The sequence below is a fragment of the Sminthopsis crassicaudata genome, chromosome 1, assembly GCF_048593235.1.
Source record: "Sminthopsis crassicaudata isolate SCR6 chromosome 1, ASM4859323v1, whole genome shotgun sequence".
Lineage (NCBI taxonomy): Eukaryota > Metazoa > Chordata > Mammalia > Dasyuromorphia > Dasyuridae > Sminthopsis > Sminthopsis crassicaudata.
The window spans coordinates 395,603,222-395,624,919 of record NC_133617.1 but is presented as its reverse complement, the minus strand read 5'-3'; the positions used below and the strand labels follow the sequence as shown (position 1 = coordinate 395,624,919).

Sequence of the window (21,698 nt, the reverse complement as noted above, 5' to 3'; positions counted from 1 at the left end):
GTGTCATTGCCTTGTCTTGAATAGGATGAGCTATGTGGGATTGGTCAATAATTGGCAAGGAAAACAATCTGGAAATAGGAGCAATCTTAGCAATGTGGGGTTGGACTGAGCAGGAAAACTCCTTGTCCCCCCTCTTTTTTTTTTTTAACCAAGAGGATGGAACAGAGAATCTCTGGAGATCCAGTGACTGGGAGGAGCTACAGAGAGTGGATTCTGTTATGCTTAGGGGACCCATTTGAAGGCTAAGACCTTTAAACCAGGTACGGTTGCCTGACATAGTAGGTGCTAAATAAATGTTTATTGACTGACTGACTGGTGAACACTTTAAAGAAGAAAGGCCCAAGAATACCTATTGGATTCTTAAGGGATTCTTGCATTCCAACCACTCTTTTCCCACTCCCAATTCTCAAAATCAAAGGACCACAGTGTTTTCTCCAAGTCAGGAAATTAATCCTAGATAGAAAAGGCAGTCAGATTACAGGATCATAAATTAAAGCTAGAAAAGATTTCTTCTAGTTTAAACTACCATCTTACAGAATAGAAAATTGAGGTCCAGAGTGGCAAAGTGGCACAGAGCTGAGTCTGAATCCAGGTTCCCTGCTTCCAAATTCATCTTCTTCTCCCCCCCCCCCCCCGGAACTAAGAATTGTCACAGAATATCAAAACTATATGAGAGCTTAAGCCATAAAATGTTAAGAGCTAGAATGTACCTAAGATCATTTTATTTTATAAAAGGAGAAATAGATATGGATAGAAAAATGGAAAGATCTTTGGCCCAGAGATCCCACTAAATAGCACCATGATCTCAATTGCCTAATTTGTTGTTTCACACGGTTCTTTTTTTTATTATTATTATAGCTTTTTATTGACAAAACATATGCATGGGTAATTTTTCAACACTGACCCTTGCAAAAACTTCTGTTCCAAATTTTCCCCTCCTTCCCCCCACTCCCTCCTGTATATGTCAGGTAGTCCCATACATGTTAAATATGTTAAAGTATATATTAAATGGAAAATATGTATACATATTTATACAGTTGTCTTGCTACACAAGAAAAATTGGGATTTAGAAAGAAGGTAAAAATAACCTGGAAAGAAAAACAAAAATGCAAGCAAATAACAACAGAGTATAAATTCTATGTTGTGGTCCATACTCCCTTTCCAGTTTTCTTTTGCTGGATGTAGCTGGTTCTGTTCATTACTGATCAATTGGAACTGATTTGGTTCATCTCATTGCCAAAGCGGGCCACATCCATCAGAATTGATCATCATACAGGATTGCTGTTGAAGTGTATAATGATCTCCTGGTTCTGCTTGTTTCACTTAGTATCAGTTCATATAAGTCTCTCCAGTCCTCTCTGTATTCATCCTGTTGGTCATTTCTTACAGAACAATAATATTCCATAACATTCATATACCATAATTTACTCAGCCATTCTCCAACTGATAGGCATCCAATCAGTTTCTAGTTTCTTGCCACTAAAAAATGGGCTGCCACAAACATTTTTGCATATGTGGGTCCCTTTCCCTTCTTTAAGATTCTTTGGGATGTAAGCCCAGTAGTAACACTGCAGGATCAAAGGGTATGCACAATTTGTATCTCTTGCTGTTACATTTTGTTGGTGATATATAAAAATGCTGAGGATTTATGTGGATTTATTGTGTATCCTGCCACTTTGCTAAAATTCTGAATTATTCCTAATAGCTTTTTAGCTGAGTCTTTGGGGTTCTCTAAGTATACCATCATGTCATCTGCAAAGAGTGATAGTTTGATTTCCTCATTTCCTACTCTAATTCCTTGAATCTCTTTCTCGGCTCTTATTGCGAGCCTAGCATTTCTAGTACTATATTGAATAGTAATGGTGATAGTGGGCAACCTTGTTTCACTCCTGATCTTACTAGGAAAGGTTGCAGTTTATTTCTATTGCATATTATGCGGACTGACGGTCGTAAATATATGCTCCTGATTATTCTAAGGAATAGTCCATTTATTCCTATACTCTCAAGAGTTTTTAGTAGGAATGGATGTTGGATTTTGTCAAATGCTTTTTCTGCATCTATTGAGATGATCATATGGTTTTTATTAATTTGATTATTAATATGGTCAATTATACTAATAGTTTTCCTAATATTAAACCAGCCCTGCATTCCTGGTATAAATCCTACTGGGTATGCACAATTTGATAACTTTTTGGGCATAGTTCCAAATTACTCTCCAGAATGGTTGGATCTGTTCACAACTCCACCAACAATGCATCAGTCACACGGTTCTTATAGGCAATCAAAATATGTGTCATTAAAGTATTAGCTTTATTCTCCTTCCATAAATTATTAAGGATTATTAATAATGGAGTTTTGGGAGGCAACTAGGGTTAAGTGACTTACTTGCCCAGTGTCACTCAGCTAGTAAGTATCTGAGACCAGATTTGATATCAGGTCCTCCTCACCTTAGGACCAGTGCTCTATCCATATATCACCTAACTGACCCCAAAAATATTATTAAAAGGTTTTTAGGATCCTTCTAAAAGTTTTTGCCCAAATAGTATGAAGCCCTGCCCTGATCTTCCCTCTATTTCACAAAATTTCACAAGTTTTGGAATTCTTTCTTTTCACTAGAAAACATGACTCTAGAAGGATTATGGGTTGACCACACTTATTGTGAATGTCTTTGATTAGATTATTTCTCTTTTAACACTTAGCTGAAGTTCACAAAAAGTGAACTGGGAGATGTGAACTAGAGAGAGGGAGAAGAGTCCAGAACATTCTGAGGACCCTAACTACCAGGGAGATGTGGTTTCTAATCAGAGGTATCAAAGGCCCCAAACACAGTGCCTTATATACAATATTGCTCCAAATACATTTGTTGAATTGAGTCATAGAACCTGGTGTTGTCCTGGGATAGGAGGTCAGTGGGACATCTAGGGATTAGGCAGCAAAGAAAAAATAGAATTGGAGATGAGGTGGAAGAAACCCTGCACTATTAATGGAGTTACATCTGTAGGGGCTTGTAAACTACCATATTAAAGGAGAGGTGATACACAAGGTTATCCTTAGAATCTGAAGTAGTAATTGACCCCTATGGGGACCCAATCTGCTAAATTAAAGGGCTAATTTGAGAAGAGATACTACAAAATTTCTTTCAAAGATGGGGTGATATTTGGGCATGTTTGTGAAAGCAGTAAAAGTCAGTGGATAAAAAGAGTTTGTTAGTTAAGGAAAAGGGGGATCTGAAAAGGCAATCTGAAAAAAAAAGATGAGAGGAACAAGAGCTAGTATTGGATAGAAGAATAACAACTTCATCTTTTGAAATGGGAGCAAAGAGTGTCATGTTAACATGATTTAAAGTGTGAAATTGGGAAGAAGGAACTGAATCTGTGGAGAGGTTGAATTGGCTTAGAGACATTCCATTGGGAAATGCTTACAGTTGTCATTCTGGTGTGACTGGACCAATTCACAGCTCCACCAACATTATATTAGTGTGCCCATTTTCCTGGAGCCCCTCTAACTTTGCTCATTTTCTCACTGATTATTTTTGCTGTCTGATGGGTGTCTGACGGGTGTAAAGTAGTACTTCAGAGATGCTTTAATTTGCATTTCTCTAATCATTAGTAAATTGAAGATTTTTAAAAATACAGTTGATAGTTTAAATTTCAGCTTTTGAAAACTTCCTGCCAAACACAGATTTTCTGTTCTTGAGTTTTTATTACCTTACCCAGATAATTATAATGATCCCCCTGACTTTGGCTGCCCTTCTCCTATCAATCCTTCCTACAGGTATCAAAACAATTTCCCTAAGGTATAGAGCAGAACACTTTACTCCTCTGCTCAAGGACGCACAGTAGTTCCCTTTTGCCTTGTTAATAAAACATAATTTTCTGAGCTAGGAATTTAAAACACTTCACAGCCTTGTTCCTAACTATTCCCCATTCAGTTCCCACTGTCCTCTCTCTGGGTGCAGATGGCTTTCTTTATCACAAGACCATGATAACTGGTCTGAATCACCTCATTGTTAAAAAGAGCCACGCCATCAGAATTGATCATCATGGACGTGGCCCTATCCAACAATGAGATGAACCAAATCAGTTTCAATAGAGCAGTAATGAACTGAACCAGCTACAACCAGCGAAAGAACTCTGGGAGATGACTATGAACCACTACATGGAATTCCCAATCCCTCTATTTTTGTCTGCCTGAATTTTTCATTTCTTTCACAGACTAATGGTACACTGTTTCAAAGTCCGATTCTTTTTGTACAACAAAACAACTGTTTGGACATGTATACATATATTGTATTTAATTTATACTTTAACATATTTAACATGTACTGGTCAACCTGCCATCTGGGGGAGGGGGTGGGGGGACGGAGGGGAAAAATTGGAATAAAAGGTTTGGCAATTGTCAAAAAAAAATTAAATTAAAAAAAGGAATTGATCATTGTATAATCCATCTATCCTGATCTTTCAAGGAGCTGCATATCATAGATAGGGATGGCAGCCTGAGTGAAAACTGGAAGGACCTTAGATGTCACCTATACTAAATACCTCTCCTCATTTTATAGATGGGGAAACTGAGATCAAGGGAGGTTAAGTGATTTGCTCAAGTTGATACAAATAGTTGTTGAGAGAGTCAGATGATTTGTAGCCACATCTCATTATTTCAGTCAATATCAGTCTACAGCACTACTCTGCTTCCAAAAGTTGGGGAAGAATGAAATGGGAGGTAGCTGATAAATGGGGTGCACTCCAACCTGATATCAAAGGGAAAAAAGGGCCCAGATCCATAGCCTGCCAGGGTCCCATAAGAGTTCAGATCACTAGAGGAAGCACAGCTCCTACCCTCAGGGGGTGCGTATCTGGCCGCTGGACTCCTGCACCCTAACGTGTGAACTGTGCTAAAGAATGTGTGACACCCACTGGGAGAATTACTCAGGGAGTGTTCTCCTGGGAACCCTATAAAAGGTACATGGGGGCTGCTGGGCCTGCATATTTCTGGTGCTGCAAAGACCCGAGAAAGAAGTTGAGATGGCGCTCACTGCAAATGACAAGAATAATGTGAAGAGTATCTGGAGGAAGGTGGGTGGGAGGCAATGCCAGTGCTGAAGCCCTTGTCGAGGTGAGGGCCCCCCTTCTCTTCCCTGTCTTTGCACTTCCTACATTTTTTATAACCAACCCCCAGTCCCATAGACACATGGATGCCCTTCAGAATCCAGAATCCCAAATATGTGCCTTCTCCGACCCAAGCCCAACAAGTCCTGGGGCATCTTCTGAGCTCAGAATCCCTCCTCTTCTTCTTAGCCTGGACTGTCTCCCCCATCCTCAACCCTGGGTCTAGCTCCAGGTGCCCAGCGACAATGCTTGGGATGTTATTCCAAAGGAGATTTCTTTCCTCTTTCCTTCCCACAGGACCTTCCTATCCTTGCCCACTACCAAGACCTACTTCTTCTTACTCAACACGGCCCCGGCTCTAACATTCAGCACCATGGTCAGAAGGTAGCTGTTGCCAACCTGGATGATCTGCCCGGGACCCTGTCCAAACTGAGCCCTCAAGCTGAAAGTGGATCCTGTCAACTTCAAGTTGAGTCAGAGATCAAGGGACCCACCAGAGCTGGAGATTGGGGGTTGCCAGTAATGCTCCATGCTAGCAACGCAGCTCCATTGAGGTGTAAGGAAGATTTGGTATGAATAGATTACTGGATTCTGGATTAGAGTGGTGTTTGAGCGAGGTCAGGACCAGCGCAGTGGGCGGGTAGAGTACAAGATAGGTAAGGGAATAAAGCAGGTAGGGGCAGTGGGGGGAGGGAAGTGTGGGTGCCCACCTGACTCGGGAGCTGTCCCTTCTCTCCCAGATCGTCTCACTGCCTGATCGTGACTCTGGCCTGTCACCTGAGCAAGGACTTGACTCCCAAAGGGAACGCCTGTATGGATAATAAGTTCTTTGCCTCTGTGGCTGCCTCCATGCACTGACCTCGAAGTACCGTTAGGTCTGTGTCAGAGACAAGGAACATCCCCTGCCCTGCCGCCACCAACCGGGCTGCGGATTCCTTGGTGTCCCATCCAGGCTGATGGACGTCTCCAAATAAAGTCTGCCACAATTTGACTGTGTGCATTTGTCTTTTGCATTTGGGGCTGAGCTGCTGGTCTTTGTGGGGTGGAAGAGGTGTTGAGAGAAAGGGAACTCCATCCTGACTTAACATTCCTTCCACAGCCCTGAAGGGGTGGAAGTGGGCAGGGAAAGTCTTGCAATAGAAATTGGTGCACTTGCACCCAGATCAGCCTCCTTATATTCCTCAGTACTCTTATAGCCCACAAGCATCTTCATCCATTTTATTTGTTCCATTCTGTTAAAATCTCGCCTGTATAAATTTTGCCTGTCATCTGAGTGAACAAGATTGGGTTTTCTAAATGTGGAAATGAAAGATTTTAAAACTTTGTCTGGCCATAAGAGAAGCTCCTTCACTAGAACTCAGAAAGTGCACGATTCTCCCCTTAGCCTAGTTAACACCATAATTGGCATGTTTGCACAGTGGCTTTGTTGCCTGAATATACAGTCTGATGAGATCGGAAGGAGATGATAGACTGAGAAGTGACATCACTCTTCAACTGATCTTTCAGACAGAGTGAGAGAGGTCAGCCCAATACAATCTAGTTTCTGCTCATTCTGAGGAAGAGCAGAGTATAAACCTTGCTATACCCTTGGCTCTCCTTAGCAACTTTGAGACAGTCTATAGGGAAACCAGAGACAGGTCATTTTAGGGAGGGACATTTCAAGAGAGTCTCAGATGCCTTGAGCCTATAGACAGACTATCCCTGCACCACCACCCCCAAAAAGCAAAATTTTGACTTTCCCCTTTCCTTTTCTTCTTCTTTTTCTTGTGTTTACTTTTGCTGGTGTTTTTTGGCTTCTTGCATTCCTCGCTGAGTTTGCAAGGGCATGTAGGGAACTTGGGAATGGGTTGGAGCCAAAAGGTTGATATAAATTGAATAGTCATGTTTCTTTTCTGATGCTATGACTGGACTGAGAATGACTTTCTATCTCTACCCATAACACTTTCCATTCCTTACCACCAAGTTTGGGCTCACTCATTTACACGCTTCATCACTTGCAATAAGCCACTTCCCTGTTCTGGGTTTCATTAGTCTCTCTGTCATGAGGGGCTTAGACAGGGTGATCTCTAAATAACCTCCACCACTGCTAGGCTAAGCTCCCCAAATACATTTCTCCTCTAACATTCTATCGATTCAATTTCCCACGCTTAGATTGTAAGATCCCAACTCTAATAGTTAGCATGCTGAGTAGGATCTAGAAAAACAACTGAGCAACACTTGAGTAACAGTAAAACAACAACGTTATCTATGTGAATATCCCTGTCTTGCGTGACAGAAGCAGTACAACAGCACCATATGGATGTGGAATCAAAAGATCTACCTACCAGGCTCAGGTCCTTCACTTAACCTTAATCTCCCATCCTCTTTGAGCCTCAGATCACTCATTCTGAAAATGGAGATAATGATCTTTGCCAAAATTCTTTCATAAAGTGATTAACTAGTTCAAATGGGATCCTTCCAAATGAGTGCATTGTAAGCTTCAAGCTCATATTCATTAGTCAACCAAATTGTTGTTTTTGTGTTTGGTTGTTTCAGCCATGTGACTTATTGTGACCCTATTGGAGGTTTACTTAGAAGAGATAATGGAGTGGTTGGTCATTTCCTTCTCCAGTTCATTTTACAGATGAGATAAATGAAGCAAACAGAGTTAAGTGACTTATCCAGGATTACACAGCTAGTAGGTGTTTGAAACAGATTTGAACTCAGAAAGATTAGTCTTTCCGACTCTGGACTCTATACACTAACCCATCTAGTAGAAATGACGAGGGGAACCCCGAAACTCTCTTTCTGACTTTGGGGGGGAGGAACGCTAAGCTCTCCCTTGAGAGACTCACCCCACGGAATCAAGATAAAGTGGTTTCAATCTGTTTTCTAGGTGGGGCTAGTTGAGTACAGGACCATTTCTACTTAGCCTGAGCTGGAGATTCCAACTCTATTGAGTTGGAAATTAACCCAGAGATGCTCATTCCATTCCAAGATTTTCTATTCTGATTCCAACTCAAATCGCTCCCAGCCCCTATCAAGAGCTTCCCCCAGGTTCTAGCCAAGGCTTCAATTATAAAAAGAGGAAACTCGGAGCTCACTCCTTGCAGAAGGCCTAAAGTAGCTTGCTCATCTGCAGCCCTCTGCCTGCTGAAATGATACTCTTTCAGCGTTACCCCTTCTTTATCTTTCTCACCTATTTCCTTTACAAGACCTTATTCATCTTTCTGTCTACTAGAAACATTCTCTCTCTCTCTCTCTCTCCCTCTCTCTCTCTCTCTCTCTCTCTCTCTCTCTCTCTCTCTCTCTCTCTCTCTCTCTCTCTCCTCCCCCCCCCCAGGGCTCCTCTACTAGAAACTTTACTTCTCTGTCAGGACCTGCCACCAAGGAATTCAGTCTTTCTAGCAAAGGCTGACTTCCCAATGCCAATAATAAATTCCTTTTTATCAGTCTAACTTTTTGGGTTTGTAAATTCCTTTACAAAGGACCTCTATGCCACCAGAAGGGGTTCCCACAACTCCCTGCCTTGCACCAAACCTCCTCATTTGGGGACAATCCAGAACCTCTTCATTTGGCTCTGTGACCGAGAATCGAGGGGAGCTGAACCTCATCAGAAAGACTTTATGGAGAAGATGATGCTTGAGTTTTGTCTTGAAAGAAGAGAGGAATTCTATGAAGCAGAGGTGAAAGAGAGAACATTTGAGGCATGGGGTATAGTGAATGAAAAGGACACAGGCAGGAGATGGAGCACCATGTGTGATGTGACTCTTATGAGTGGAGGGCAGGCAGGAACTCCAAAACCAGGCCAGTCATCCCTACATTTCCCACCTGATTCTGAACTCTTTTGAATTTCTTTGAACTTCTCTATGAATTATGTCCCTGTGTTGGGTCCCCTTCTCTTCACCTCCATTCCTGCTCCAGTTTCAGCTTTCTCTCATTAAACTGAAAGCTCCCTGAGGACAGAGATGGTTCTTTTTATATTTTAATCTCTAACTTTTAGCACAGTGCCTAGTACAAAATAGGCTTTTAAGAAATGCTTGTTGACTGACTATGAGCAATATGAAAAAACCAATTTGTCTAAATTAGAGAACTAATCTGGGGAAGTAATTTCCATTTTATAACCTTTAATATTTACATAGAACTTTAAATAATAAAATTTAAGTTGATTAAGTCTTTTTTTTTCCAAAAAATCACCTAAATTATATGAACACAATTACAAAACACTTTTCACACAAATAAAGTCAGATCTAAACAATTGGGAAAATATCAATTGCTCATGAGTAGGCTGAGCCAATAAAACAAAAATGACAATTCTGCCTAAACTAACTTATTCAGTGCCAAACCAATAAAACAACCAAATACCTACCTGATAAAGCAACCAAAAATAACAGCAAAATTCATCTGAAAGAACAAAAGGTCAAGAACATGAAGGGACTTTAATGAAAAAACACAAAGAAAGGTAGCCTAGAAATATCAGATCTCAAGCTATATTATAAAGCAGTAATCTTGAAAACAATCTGGTACTAGCTAAGAAACAGGGTAGTGGATCAGTGGAATAGACTTGGTATGCAAGAAACAGGAGTCAAGGAAAAAATTAATCTAATTGGGGATAAGAACTCACTATCTGACAAAAACTACTGGGAAAACTGGAAAGCAGTAGGACACATTATCTCATAATGCATATCAAAATAAAATCAAAATGTGTTCATGATTTAGACAAAGGGTGACACTATAAGCAAATTAGAAGAGCAAGAAATAATCTACCTGTAACATCTATGGGAAAGGAAAAATTCATGATCAAACAAGAGAGAAACCATTACATAATGCAAAAAGAGATAATTTTATTATATTAAATTTAAAAGCTTTTATACAAACAAAATCAATATGACCAAAATTAGAAAGAAATCAAAAAGCTGGGAAGCAATCTTTACAGCAAGTGTCTCTGGTAAAGGTCTCATTTCTCAGAAATATAGAGTGAACTGAGTCAGACTTATCAGAATACAAGTCATTCCCCAATTGACAAACTCCCCAATTGATCTCCAGGGCTTTACTTATGTTGAACCTGGACACAGTTCATGGAAAAATCAGTCAGAACTAGAAAAGGACAACGAATAAGTCAAGGAATAGGAACAGACAGTTTTCAAATGAAGAAACTAAAGCTATCTATAGACAAATGAAGAGATGCTCTAAATCACTTTTGATTAAAGAAATGCAAATTAAAATAACACTGAGATATGACCTCATACCTAAGAAACTAGTTAATATGACAAAAGAGGAAAATGATAAATATTGAAGAGAATGTGGGAAAATTGTGACTGTCAGGGAAATAATGCATTTTTGGTGGAGTTGGGAACTTGATCCAACCTTTTTTTAGAAAGCAATTTGAAACTATGGCCAAGGGCTATAAAAATATGCATACCCTTTGACCAGTAGTGTCACTATTGGGTTTTTATCTTAAAGAGATCACAAAAAAAAAAAAAAAAAGAGAGAGACAGAGAGAGAGACAGAGAGAGAGAGAGAGAGAGAGAGAGAGAGAGAGAGAGAGAGAGAGAGAGAGAGAGAGAGAGAGAGAGAAAAGAATCCACATGTGCAAAAAATGTTTATAGCATCTCTATGTTAGCAAAGATTTGAACATTAAAGGGATGCCCATTAATTGAGGAATAGCTGAATAAGTTGTGGTATGCAATAAGAAATTAACAGGCAGGTTTCAGAAAAATCTGGAAAGACTTGTAAAAATTGATGCTAAGAGCAATGAACAGAACCAGGAAAGTATTGTATACAATATCAGCACTATTGTGTGATTATCAGGTTCTGCTATGATTCATTCAGTTCTTCTCAGCAACACAATGACTCCAGCAAATAAAGAATTGATGGACTCAGAATGCAGATCAAACTATGTTGTTTCCACTTAGTTTATTCTTTCTCATGGTTTTTTTCCTTTTGATCTGTTTCTCCTTTCAGAACCATGATAAGGATAGAAATATGCTTTATGTGATAGCTTATATATAAACTATATCAAATTGTTTACCATCTTCAAAAGGAGAAAAAGGAGGAAAAGAGGGACCAAAATTTGGAATTTTCAGATTTCAAAGGACTTTTTAGAGAAATATAAATAGAATCTCATGGATTAAAATTCCCCAGAGAAAGTCAGTTCAGGAGGGAGGAGAGATGCTTAAAAATGAAATTCTAATACACAAAGGAAAAGAGTTGAGGAAATTGAGGGGATTAAGGCAACAAGGAGTTAATCATGAGAAATGGATGAACCACATTGACTCCATGTTGTGGCTCAGTTTTGTAATTAGCTCAGTTCCTCCCTCCTTTTATTTTTGTTGAGGCAATTGGGGTTAAGTGACTTGTCCAGGGTCACACAGCTAGGAAGTATTAAGTGTCTGAATCCAGATTTGAACTCAGGTCCTTCTGATTTCCATTGCACCACCCAGCTCTTCTTGTTGTCCTGTGGAGTTGTTCAGTTTGGTTTGCTTTATTCTATTTTTCTCTATATTGCATTTCCTATTTTTCAGCATATCCTTTATGGATAAGGTTTCTCCACACCTTCTATTCAAAGTCATTCTTTCTCCTTTCAATATCTCTCTTTGTTCTTATCATTGTTCTTTATCATTTTAAAAACTTCGTTGGAGAATTTGTGGAAGAGCTGAACTCCTGCAGGGCCTTTAATGTCATCATCTAAATTGAGCTTCATGGTCTTTCAAGTCTAACTTACAGGAACTCAGCAAGTCCCTTTTTCAGTTCTTTCAGTATTTAAGGATAATGTGTGCCAGGTGATAAATTCATCAGAGAAGCTGAAAGGCTTTCTCACCATAGACTTGCTTATCTTTGCTAGCAAATCTTTGATCATTTTTGTTTTATCATTTCCAATGCAGAGAACATTCTCCTTGGCAGAGAAAACAGAAGCAAAATCAGAACTGAACATTTCTATCTACTCTCCAGTGGCAATTATGGGAGTCCTACTTTCTCCATGCAAAAGTCTTCCTCTCTGCTCTGTGATCCTCCATTTCCTATTAATGTATCTTAAAAAGTCAAGTCCTTTGTTGTTCTGAGATTCTCTCACTAACTTCCATTCATTCTGAGTTTCAGCTGTTGGGATTGTTTTTAAAGGACCTGTCTTTCTGTTACTTGTTCTTAGTCTCACCTTCTACACTTTTCTTTTTTTCTTTTTCTTTTTTTTTTTTTTACACTTTTTTTTTTTAGAAATCTAAGTTGGTCAGTTCGTAGGGGAAATCTTATATCTAAATGCTTACATGAACAAAATAGAGGAAGAGATTAATGGATTGGGTATGCAATTAAAAAAAACAAATAAATAACAAATAAAAACCCTCCAATTAAATACTGTGACTTGTGAGTGAGCCCGAGCATATGACTGGGCTGTCCTTGGTCCTCTTCTATACATATTTGAGCCTCATAACATTCCTAAGGGACAGTTTGCTCAGATGACAAAGTGACTCAGCGGTAGAGAAGGAGCTGTCCCATGTCTCCTGCTCTTCAGGACAGAAACGCTGCCCAGGGTTTGTCTTCATTTGCCTCCCAGGTCACTAGTGTGAGCAGACAGAAAGACCCCTAAGTGAATGTGGGCCAGGACCAGACCCTCCTACTCAAATGCAGCAGGGATCTAGGTTCCCTTCCCCTTTCCCTCCTCAGTCTTTAAATCTGTAGTATCTGAGGATGGAACTGTCTGATTCTTCAGTCCTGATTTGTCAGGGAGCTGCACACCATAGGATGAGGACGACAGCCTGAGTGAGAGCTGGGAAGGACTTTGGATGTCACCTGCACCAACTGCTTTTCAGTTTACAGACGGGGAAACTGAGATCCACGAATGTTAAGTAATTTTTCCCATAAAGTACTCATTGAGAGAGCCAGGTGATTTGTATCCAGATCCCTTCTTACAATCGACATTCAATTGAAAGCCCTCACTCTGCTTCCCATGGAAAGCTGCAGATGAATGAGATAATGACCATTTACAAACTTTCTATGTGCTACATTGTGCTCAACCTTATTTCCGTTATTATCTCTTTTGATGTTCACAGCACCCCTGTGAAGTAGATGCTGTTTTATCCCTATTTTCCGGAGGAGGAAACTGAGAAAAAACAGAGATTAAATGACTAGTCCAAATTCACCCAACTAGGAAGTTCCCAAGGCCATATTTTAATCCAGGTCACCCTGATTCCAGGTTTCGTGCTTGGAGTTGCCCCACCTGATAGCAAAAGAGAAACGTCCCAGACGCAGAGCCTGCCCAGAACCTCTTCAGAAGTTGGGGAGCCCGATATAGACGGCTGTGCGGCGCCCTCTACAGGGGGTAAACAGCTTCAACGCTATCTGGGGCAGTGACTCAGCTGGGCTTCTGGCACCCCAAAACGGGCACTGTGCCAACCAATGAGCGACGCCCACTGGAAGAACTACTCGGGGCGTGCCTTCCAGGGAACCCCATAAAAGCACTGTGGGGCTCCAGGCTGCATATTTCTGGTCCTGCAAAGAACTCAGAAAGAAGTCAAAATGGTGCTCTCTGGTGCTGACAAGGCTAACGTGAAGGCCATCTGGGGCAAGGTGGGGGGCAACGCCGGTGCCTACGCAGGTGAAGCCCTTGCCAGGTAAGGGACCCCCTCTCCTCCCCGGCCTTCGCGCTTCCTACCGATCCCCAGTCCCATAGATCCACGAGTGCAGAACCCAGAAACCCAATCCAGGTCTGCCTCCTCCGACAGAAATCCGTCGAGTGTCCCGGGATCTTCCGAGCTCTGAATCCTTCCTCTCCTTCTTAGCCCGGACCCTCTCCCCCGTCCTCAACCTGGTTCTAGCTCCAGGTGCCGGAAGGACAGTGCTCGGGATGATGCTCCAAACGCATCCTCTTTCTTCTTTCCTTTCCGCAGAACCTTCCTCTCCTTCCCCACTACCAAGACTTACTTCCCCCACTTCGACTTGTCCCCCGGCTCCGCCGACGTCAAGGGCCATGGTCAGAAGGTAGCCGATGCCCTTTCCCAGGCTGTCGCCAACCTGGACGATCTGCCCGGGACTCTGTCCAAACTGAGCGACCTGCACGCCCACAAGCTGAGAGTGGATCCTGTCAACTTCAAGGTGAGTCAGGGATGGAGCTCCACCAGGGGAAGCGGAGGGACCCAGGGCTGGTGACTGGGTGCCCAGTGCCGCCAGTAATGCAGCTTCTTTCAGTGTAACGGTCCTTACAGTGAACACTTGGCGTGCGGGGGCAGATTACCGGATTACGGGGTAGAGTAGGGTTTGAGCGCGGTCAGGACGGGCGCAGTGGGCGGGTGGAATACGAGACAGATAAAGGAATGAAGCAGGCAGGGGCAGTGGGGAAGGGAAGTGTGGATGCCCACCTGACTCGGGAGCTGTCCCTTCTCTCCCAGCTCCTCTCTCACTGCCTGATCGTGACTCTGGCCTGTCACCTGAGCAAGGACCTGACTCCCGAAGCACACGCCTCCATGGACAAGTTCTTTGCCTCTGTGGCTACCGTGCTGACCTCTAAGTACCGTTAAATTGTGTCGGAAGCCAGGGATTTCCACTGCCCTGCAGCCATCGCTGCAGGCCCCTCGTTGTCCCCAATCCCTTCCACTCCGCATGGGCAGATGGACGTCTCTGAATAAAGTCTTAGTCTGCCACAAATTGACTCTCTGCGTTTGTCTTCTGCGTCTGGGGCTGGGATGTGTGCGGGGAAGCTGGAGCTGGAAGGGTTGGGGAATGGAGGAGGTGGGAAGAGGACTGGGGAATCACATCCTCATTTCCTGTTCTCGTACAGTAGAAATGGGAGAGCACTTGCATCCAGATCAGCCTCCTTATGGTCCCTAGTATTCTTGGGGCCCCACAAGCATCCTTACCTATACTCCAGTCCCCTTTTGTTCCTTCAGTTCTGTTATAAACTTTGGCAGTAATCCAAGTGAACAAGACTGAATTCTTTCTCTAAATGGGAAGACAACATATAATAAAAGTTGATGTGAGCTCTTTCACTAGAACTGAGAAAGGGGACCATTTCCCCCTAAGCCTTGTTGGCATCTTAATTGGCATATATTTGCACAAAGGCCTTTTTGCCTGAATATACAGTCTGATGAGAATGGAAGGAGATGATAAACTGAGAAGTGACATCACTCTTTAACTGCTCTTTCAGATAGGGAGTGAGAGAGGCCAGCACAGCCCAGCCCTAGTTTCAACTCTTTGTGTGGACAAAGAAGACAATCTTGCCCTAGGCTCTCCTTCAAAACTCTGAGATATCTTCTAGGGAAACCTGAAACAAGACATTTTAGGGAGGAATGTTTCAAGTGAGGTCTCGGTCCTGGAAAGTCTTTTACCTAGATCCCTGCCTATACCATTACCCCCAAAAAACAAAAATTTGACTGTCCTCTTTCCACCTCCTCTTCTATTTCTTGTGTTTACTTTTGCTGGTGTTTTTTGGCTGTTTGCATTCCTCACTGAGTTTGCAAGGGCATGTAGGGAGCTGGGGAATGAGTTGGAGCCAAAAACTTGATATAAATTGAACAGTCATGTTTCTTTGTTGTATTAGGACTGAGTCTTCATTTCTACCCATAGCACTTCCCATCCCCTACCACCAAGAGTTCTAGATTGGACTCACTCATTTATATGCTCCATCACTTGCAGTAAACCACTTCCCTGTTCTAGGTTTCACTGGCCTCTCCCATCATGAGGGGCTTAGAGAGGGTGATCTCTAAATATCCTCCAGCACTAGGCTAAGCTCCCCAAATACATTTCTCCTCTAACATTCTATCGATTCAATTTCCCACATTCTAAATTTTAAGGTCCCATGCTAATAACTAGCATGCTAAATAGGATCTAGAAAAACAACTGAGCAACACTTGAATAACAGTAAAACGACAACATGTTATCTATGTGAATATCCCTGTCTTGTATGATAGAAGCAGTACAACAGCACCATATGGATGTGGAATCAAAAGATCTACCTACCAGGCTCAGGTCCTTCACTTAACCTTAATCTCCCATCCTCTTTGAGCCTTAGATTACTCATTCTGAAAATGGGGATAATAATATTTGCCCCGAATCCCTCACAAAGTGCTCAACTGGTTCAAATGGGATCCTTCCAAATGAGTGCATTGTCAGCTTCAAGCTCATATTCATTTGTTAACCATATCGTTGTTTTTGTTGTTTAGTGGTTTCAGCCATGTTGGATACATTGTGACCCTACTGGAGGTTTACTTAGAAGAAATAATGGAGTGGTTGGCCATTTCCTTCTCCAATTCATTTCACAGATGAGGAAAATGAGGCAGAGTAAAGTGACTTATCCAGGATCACACAGCTAGTAGGTTTTTGAGCCCAGATTTGAACTTAGAAAAATTAGTCTTTCTGACTCTGGACTCTATCCATTAACCCACCTAGTAGAAAGACTTTATAGAGAAGATGATACTTGAGTTTTATTTTAGGAAGAGAGGGATTCTGTGAGGCAGAGGTGAAAGAAAGAATATGGGTGAATGAAAAGGACACAGGCAGGAGATGGAGTGCCATGTGTGATGTGTCTCTTATGAGTGGAGGGCAGGCAGGAACTGCAAAACCAGGCCAATATCCCTAACTTTCCCACCTGACTCTGAACTCTTTTCAATTTCTTTGAGGGGGCAGCTAGGTGGCACAGTGGGTAGAGCACCAGCCTTGAAGTCAGGAGGACCCGAGTTCAAATATGATCTCAGATGCTTAACACTTCCTAGCTGTGTGACCCTGGGCAAGTCACTTAACTGCAGCCTCAGGGGGGGGAAAAAAAAAAAAAGATTTCTTTGAACTTCTCTATTAATCATGTTCCCATGCTAGGTCCCCTTCCTCTATTCCTGCTCTATTTTCAACTTTCTCTCATTAAACTGAAAGCTCCCTGAGGGTAGAGATTGTCCTTTTCATATTTCTATCCCCAATGCTTAGCACAGATATTTAAGAAACGTTTGTTGGCTGACTGTGAGCAACACAGAAAAGGCTAGTTTGTCTAAATCAAAGAACTCAGCTAGGGAAGTCATTTCCATTTTATAACCTTTAATATTTACATAGCACTTTAAATAGAAATATATATTTGATCAAGTCTCCCGAAAAAGTCTCAAAGTATATAAATACAATTACAAAATAATTTTCAAATATTTTTTAAAATTGCAATTATAAGTAGTAGAATTTATTATTATTATTATTATTATTATTATTATTATTATTATTATTGCTGAGGCAATTGAGATTAAATAAGTGACTTGCCCAGGGTTACACAACTAGGAAGTGTTAAGTGTCTGAGACCAGATTTGAACTCAGGCCCTCCTGACTTCAGGGCTGGTACTCTATCCAACAATTTTCAAATATAAACAAATTGGAAAAATATCAATTGCTCATGGGTAGCTTGAGCCAATATAATAAAAGATTCTACCTAAATTAATTTATTTATTCAATGCCAAACCAAACTATGAAAAAATTATCCAATACAACAGGAAAAAAATAACAAAATTCATCTGAAAGAACAAGAAATCAAGAATATCAAGGGAATTGATTTTAAAAATACAAAGGAAGATAGCCCAAGAATACCAATTCTTACATTATATTATAAAGCAGTAATTCTGAAAACTATTAGGTACTAGCTAAGAAACAGAGTGGTGAATCAGTGGAATAGACTTGATATGAAAAACATAGTAGTCAATGACAAAAGTAATCTAGTGTTGGATATACCCAAAGACTTCAGTTTGGGAGATAAGAATTCACAATTTGACAAAAATTACTGGGGAAACTGGAAAGCAATAGGACACAAACCAGGTAGAGAGTAACACTCCACATTGCATACTAAGATAAGGTCAGCATGGATATATTATTTAGATAGAAAGAAGACACCATAAGGAAATTGGAAGTGTAAAGAAAAATCTACCTGTCAGATCTATGGGAAGGAGAAAAATTCATGGTCAAATAAGAGAGAGAATTACGGAATGCAAAAGAGATCATTTTGATTATAATAAATTTAAAAGCTTTTGTACAAACAAAATCAATGTGACCAAGATTAAAAAGAAAGCTGGGAAACAGTCTTTACAGCAAGTGTCTCTAGTAAAGACCTCATTTCTCAAATATATAGAAAGAATTGAGTCAAATTTGTCAGAACAAATTCCCCATTTGATAAGTGGTAAATTGTATGTTTTCAGATGAAGAAAATAAAGTTATCTATAAGCAAATGAAGAAAATTTTGTTTAGAGAAATGCAAATTAAAAATTCTGAAATACTTAACCTCACACCTAAGAGACTGGCCAATATGATAAAAAGGAAAGTGATAAATATTGAAGAAAATGTGGGGAAATTGAAACATTAATTCATTGTTGGTGGAATTGTAAACTTATCCAACAATTCTGGAGGGCAATTTGCAACAATCCCAAAGGACAAGCAAAATATGCATACCCTATGACCCAGCTATAATATTACTAGGTCTATATCCCAAAGAGATCATAAAAAGGTAGAAGGACCAACACATTAAAAAATAATTTGTAGCACATTAAAAAATATTTGTGTTGGCAAAGAACTAGACATTGAGAAGATTCCTATAAATTTGAAAATTACTATATAACTTTTTTTTTTGGCTGAGAAAATTGGGGTTAAGTGACTTGCCTGGGGTCACACAGATAAAAAATATTAAGTGTCTGAAGTCACATTTGAACTCAGGTCATCCTAACTTTAGGGCTGATGCTCTATCCACTTTATCATCTAGCTGCCCCAGAATAAGTTTTGATATATGAATGTAGTGAAATACTATTGTTTTATAAGAAATGATATGGAGGATGGTCTCAGAAATACCTGAAAAGACTTAAACTGATGCAGAGTGAACTATACTTTATACACAAAGTAAAATAAGCAGAACCAGAAGAACTAATGTACAAAGTAAGAGCAACATTGTGTGATGATCAATTATGAATGACTTGACTCTATTCGGCAGTGCAATAGTTCAAGACAATACTGGGTTTATGATGGAAAATGCTATCCTCATACAGATACAAATGGAGTCTGAACCCAGATCAAAGCATGCTCTTTTCACTTTATTTTTTTCCTTTTGGTCTGTTTCTTCCTTCATAACAAAAAAACTGATATGGAAATATGTTTTTTATGATTGCATATGCAATTTTTTAGGAGTAGGGAGAGGTAGGATGTAGGAAGAGAAATTTTTTAAAGTAAATGTTACATATATTTTAATATATTTAACATGTATTGGATTACCTGCTATCTAGGGGAGAGGAGGGGAGGAAGGAGGGGAAAATTTGGAACACAAGATTTTGCAAGGGTCAATGTTGAAAAATTACCCATGTATATGTATTGTAAATAAAAAGCTTTCATAAATAAATAAATAAAGTTTTAAAATCCTCATCGCTGCTCTTTCGGGAATGATGGGGCTGAGAGGAGAGCGCTCCGGGCCCACGTGCCTCTCAGCTGGTCCGGCTGCTCCTTAGAGAGGTCCCAGGGAAAGGAGCCTCCAGCTTGACTGCTGCAATGACGTATGAGTGAGCCAGAGCATGTGTACATGTTTGAGCTTCATAACATTCCTAAGGGAATGTTTGTTCAGATGACAAAGTGACTCAGCGGTAGAGAAGGAGCTGTCCCATGTCTCCTGCTCTTCAGGACAGAAACGCTGCCCAGGGTTTGTCTTCATTTGCCTCCCAGGCAAGTGTGAGCAGGCAGAAAGACCCCTAAGTGAATGTGGGCCAGGACCAGACACTCCTATTCAAATGCAGCACGGATCTGGTCCCCTTCCCCTTTCCCTCCTCAGTCTTTAAATCTGTAGTATCTGAGGATAGAACTGTCTGATTCTTCAGTCCTGATTTGTCAGGGAGCTGCACACCATAGGATGAGGACGACAGCCTGAGGGAGAGCTGGGAAGGACTTTGCTTCTCCTCGGTTTACAGACGGGGAAACCGAGATCCACGAATGTTAAGTAATTTTTTTTCCATAAAGTACTCATTGAGAAAGCTAGGACCCTGCTTTCAATCGACATTCATTTCCAAGCCCTCACTCTGCTTCCAAAAGGGAAGAGAAGAACGTAATGGGAAACTGCAGGTGAAAGGGATAATGATTGTTTACAAACCTAATATGAGCCATACTGGGCTCAACCTTTTTTCGATTATTCTCCCTTTTGATGTTTTACAGACGGGGAAACTGAGAAAAACAGAGGTTGGGTGACTTGTGCAAGTTCACATAGCCAGGAAGATTCTGGGGCCATTTTTGAACTCAGCTCACCCCGACTCCGGTTCTCCTATTTGGAATTGCCCCAACCTGATTGCAAAGGAGAAAAGTCCCAGACTTGGAGCCTGCGCAGAGCCTCTTCTGCGCCTTTGGGGAGCCCGAGATAGACGGGAGCCCAGCGCCCCCTGCAGGGGGTGCACAAACTCGACACGGTCTGGATCTGTCACTCAGCTGGCATCCTAAAACAGGTACTGTGCCAACCAATGAGCGACGCCCACCGGGGAGCCAACCCAAAGCGTGACTGTGAGGCTTGGGACTGTGTATTTCCGGACCTGAGAGAGCCCAGGAAATCAAGATGTGCCCTCTGCGAACTACAAGGCTAACGTGAAGGCCGTCGGGGCAAGGTGGGGGGCAACGCCGATGCCTACGCAGGTGAAGGCCTTACCAGGTAAGGGGCCCCTCCTCGCCTTGCTTTCTCCCCCTCCCTATAACTGATCCCCAGGCCTATAGACTTAGACGAGCCCTTCGGCAGCTATTAACCGAATCCAGGGCCAGACGCTTAAATACTTTCCTTCCCCAACCTGGGCCCGTCCCGGGATGTTCCAAGCTCACAATCCCTCCTCTCCTTAGCCCAGACCGTCTCTCTCTCCCCTCCCCCCCCCGTCCTCAACCCTGGGTCCAGCTCCAGGTGCCCGGTGACACTGCTCCCAACGCGTCCTTTTTCCTGCCCTCAGGACCTTCCTCTCCTTGCCCACTACCAAGACCTACTTCTTTTTACTCAATACGGCCCGGCTCTGACATTCAGCACCATGGTCAGAAGGTAGCCGATGCCCTTTCCCAGGCTGTCGCCAACCTGGACGATCTGCCCGGGACTCTGTCCAAACTGAGCGACCTGCACGCCCACAAGCTGAGAGTGGATCCTGTCAACTTCAAGGTGAGTCAGGGATGGAGCCCCACCGGGGGAAGCGGAGGGACCCAGGGCTGGTGACTGGGTGCCCAGTGCCGCCAGTAATGCAGCTTCTTCTTCCAATGAACACTTGGCGTGCGGGGCAGATTACCGGATTACGGGGTAGAGTAGGGTTTGAGCGCGGTCAGGACGGGCGCAGTGGGCGGGTGGAATACAAGAGAGATAAGGGAATGAAGCATGCAGGGGCAGTGGGAGAGGGCAGTGTGGGTGCCCACCTGACTCGGGAACTGTCCCTTCTCTCCCAGCTGCCTGATCGTGACTGTGGCCTGTCACCAAGGACCTGACTCCCGAAGCACACGCCTCCATGGACAAGTTCTTTGCCTCTGTGGCTTCCGTGCTGACCTCGAAGTACCGTTAAGTTGTGTCGGAAGCCAGGGATTCCCACTGCCCTGCCGCCATCGCTGCAGGCCCCTCGGTGTCCCCAATCCCTTCCACCCCGCAGGGGCAGATGGACTCTCTGAATAAAGTCTAAGCCTGCCACA

At 42.1% G+C, this 21,698-nt stretch overlaps 1 protein-coding gene and 1 pseudogene across 1 annotated transcript; both read left to right on the top strand.

The window, feature by feature from the left end:
• The first annotated feature begins 12,538 nt into the window (after positions 1-12,538).
• Positions 12,539-14,720, top strand: LOC141549849 (hemoglobin subunit alpha). Its single transcript, XM_074279836.1, has 4 exons — positions 12,539-12,610; positions 13,273-13,690; positions 13,967-14,171; positions 14,465-14,720. The coding sequence occupies exons 2-4, from the start codon at positions 13,596-13,598 to the stop codon at positions 14,591-14,593; spliced, it is 429 nt and encodes a 142-aa protein (XP_074135937.1). The 5' UTR covers positions 12,539-12,610; positions 13,273-13,595; the 3' UTR covers positions 14,594-14,720.
• Positions 14,721-19,559: 4,839 nt separating this feature from the next.
• On the top strand, positions 19,560-21,698 carry LOC141550072 (hemoglobin subunit alpha-like; annotated as a pseudogene).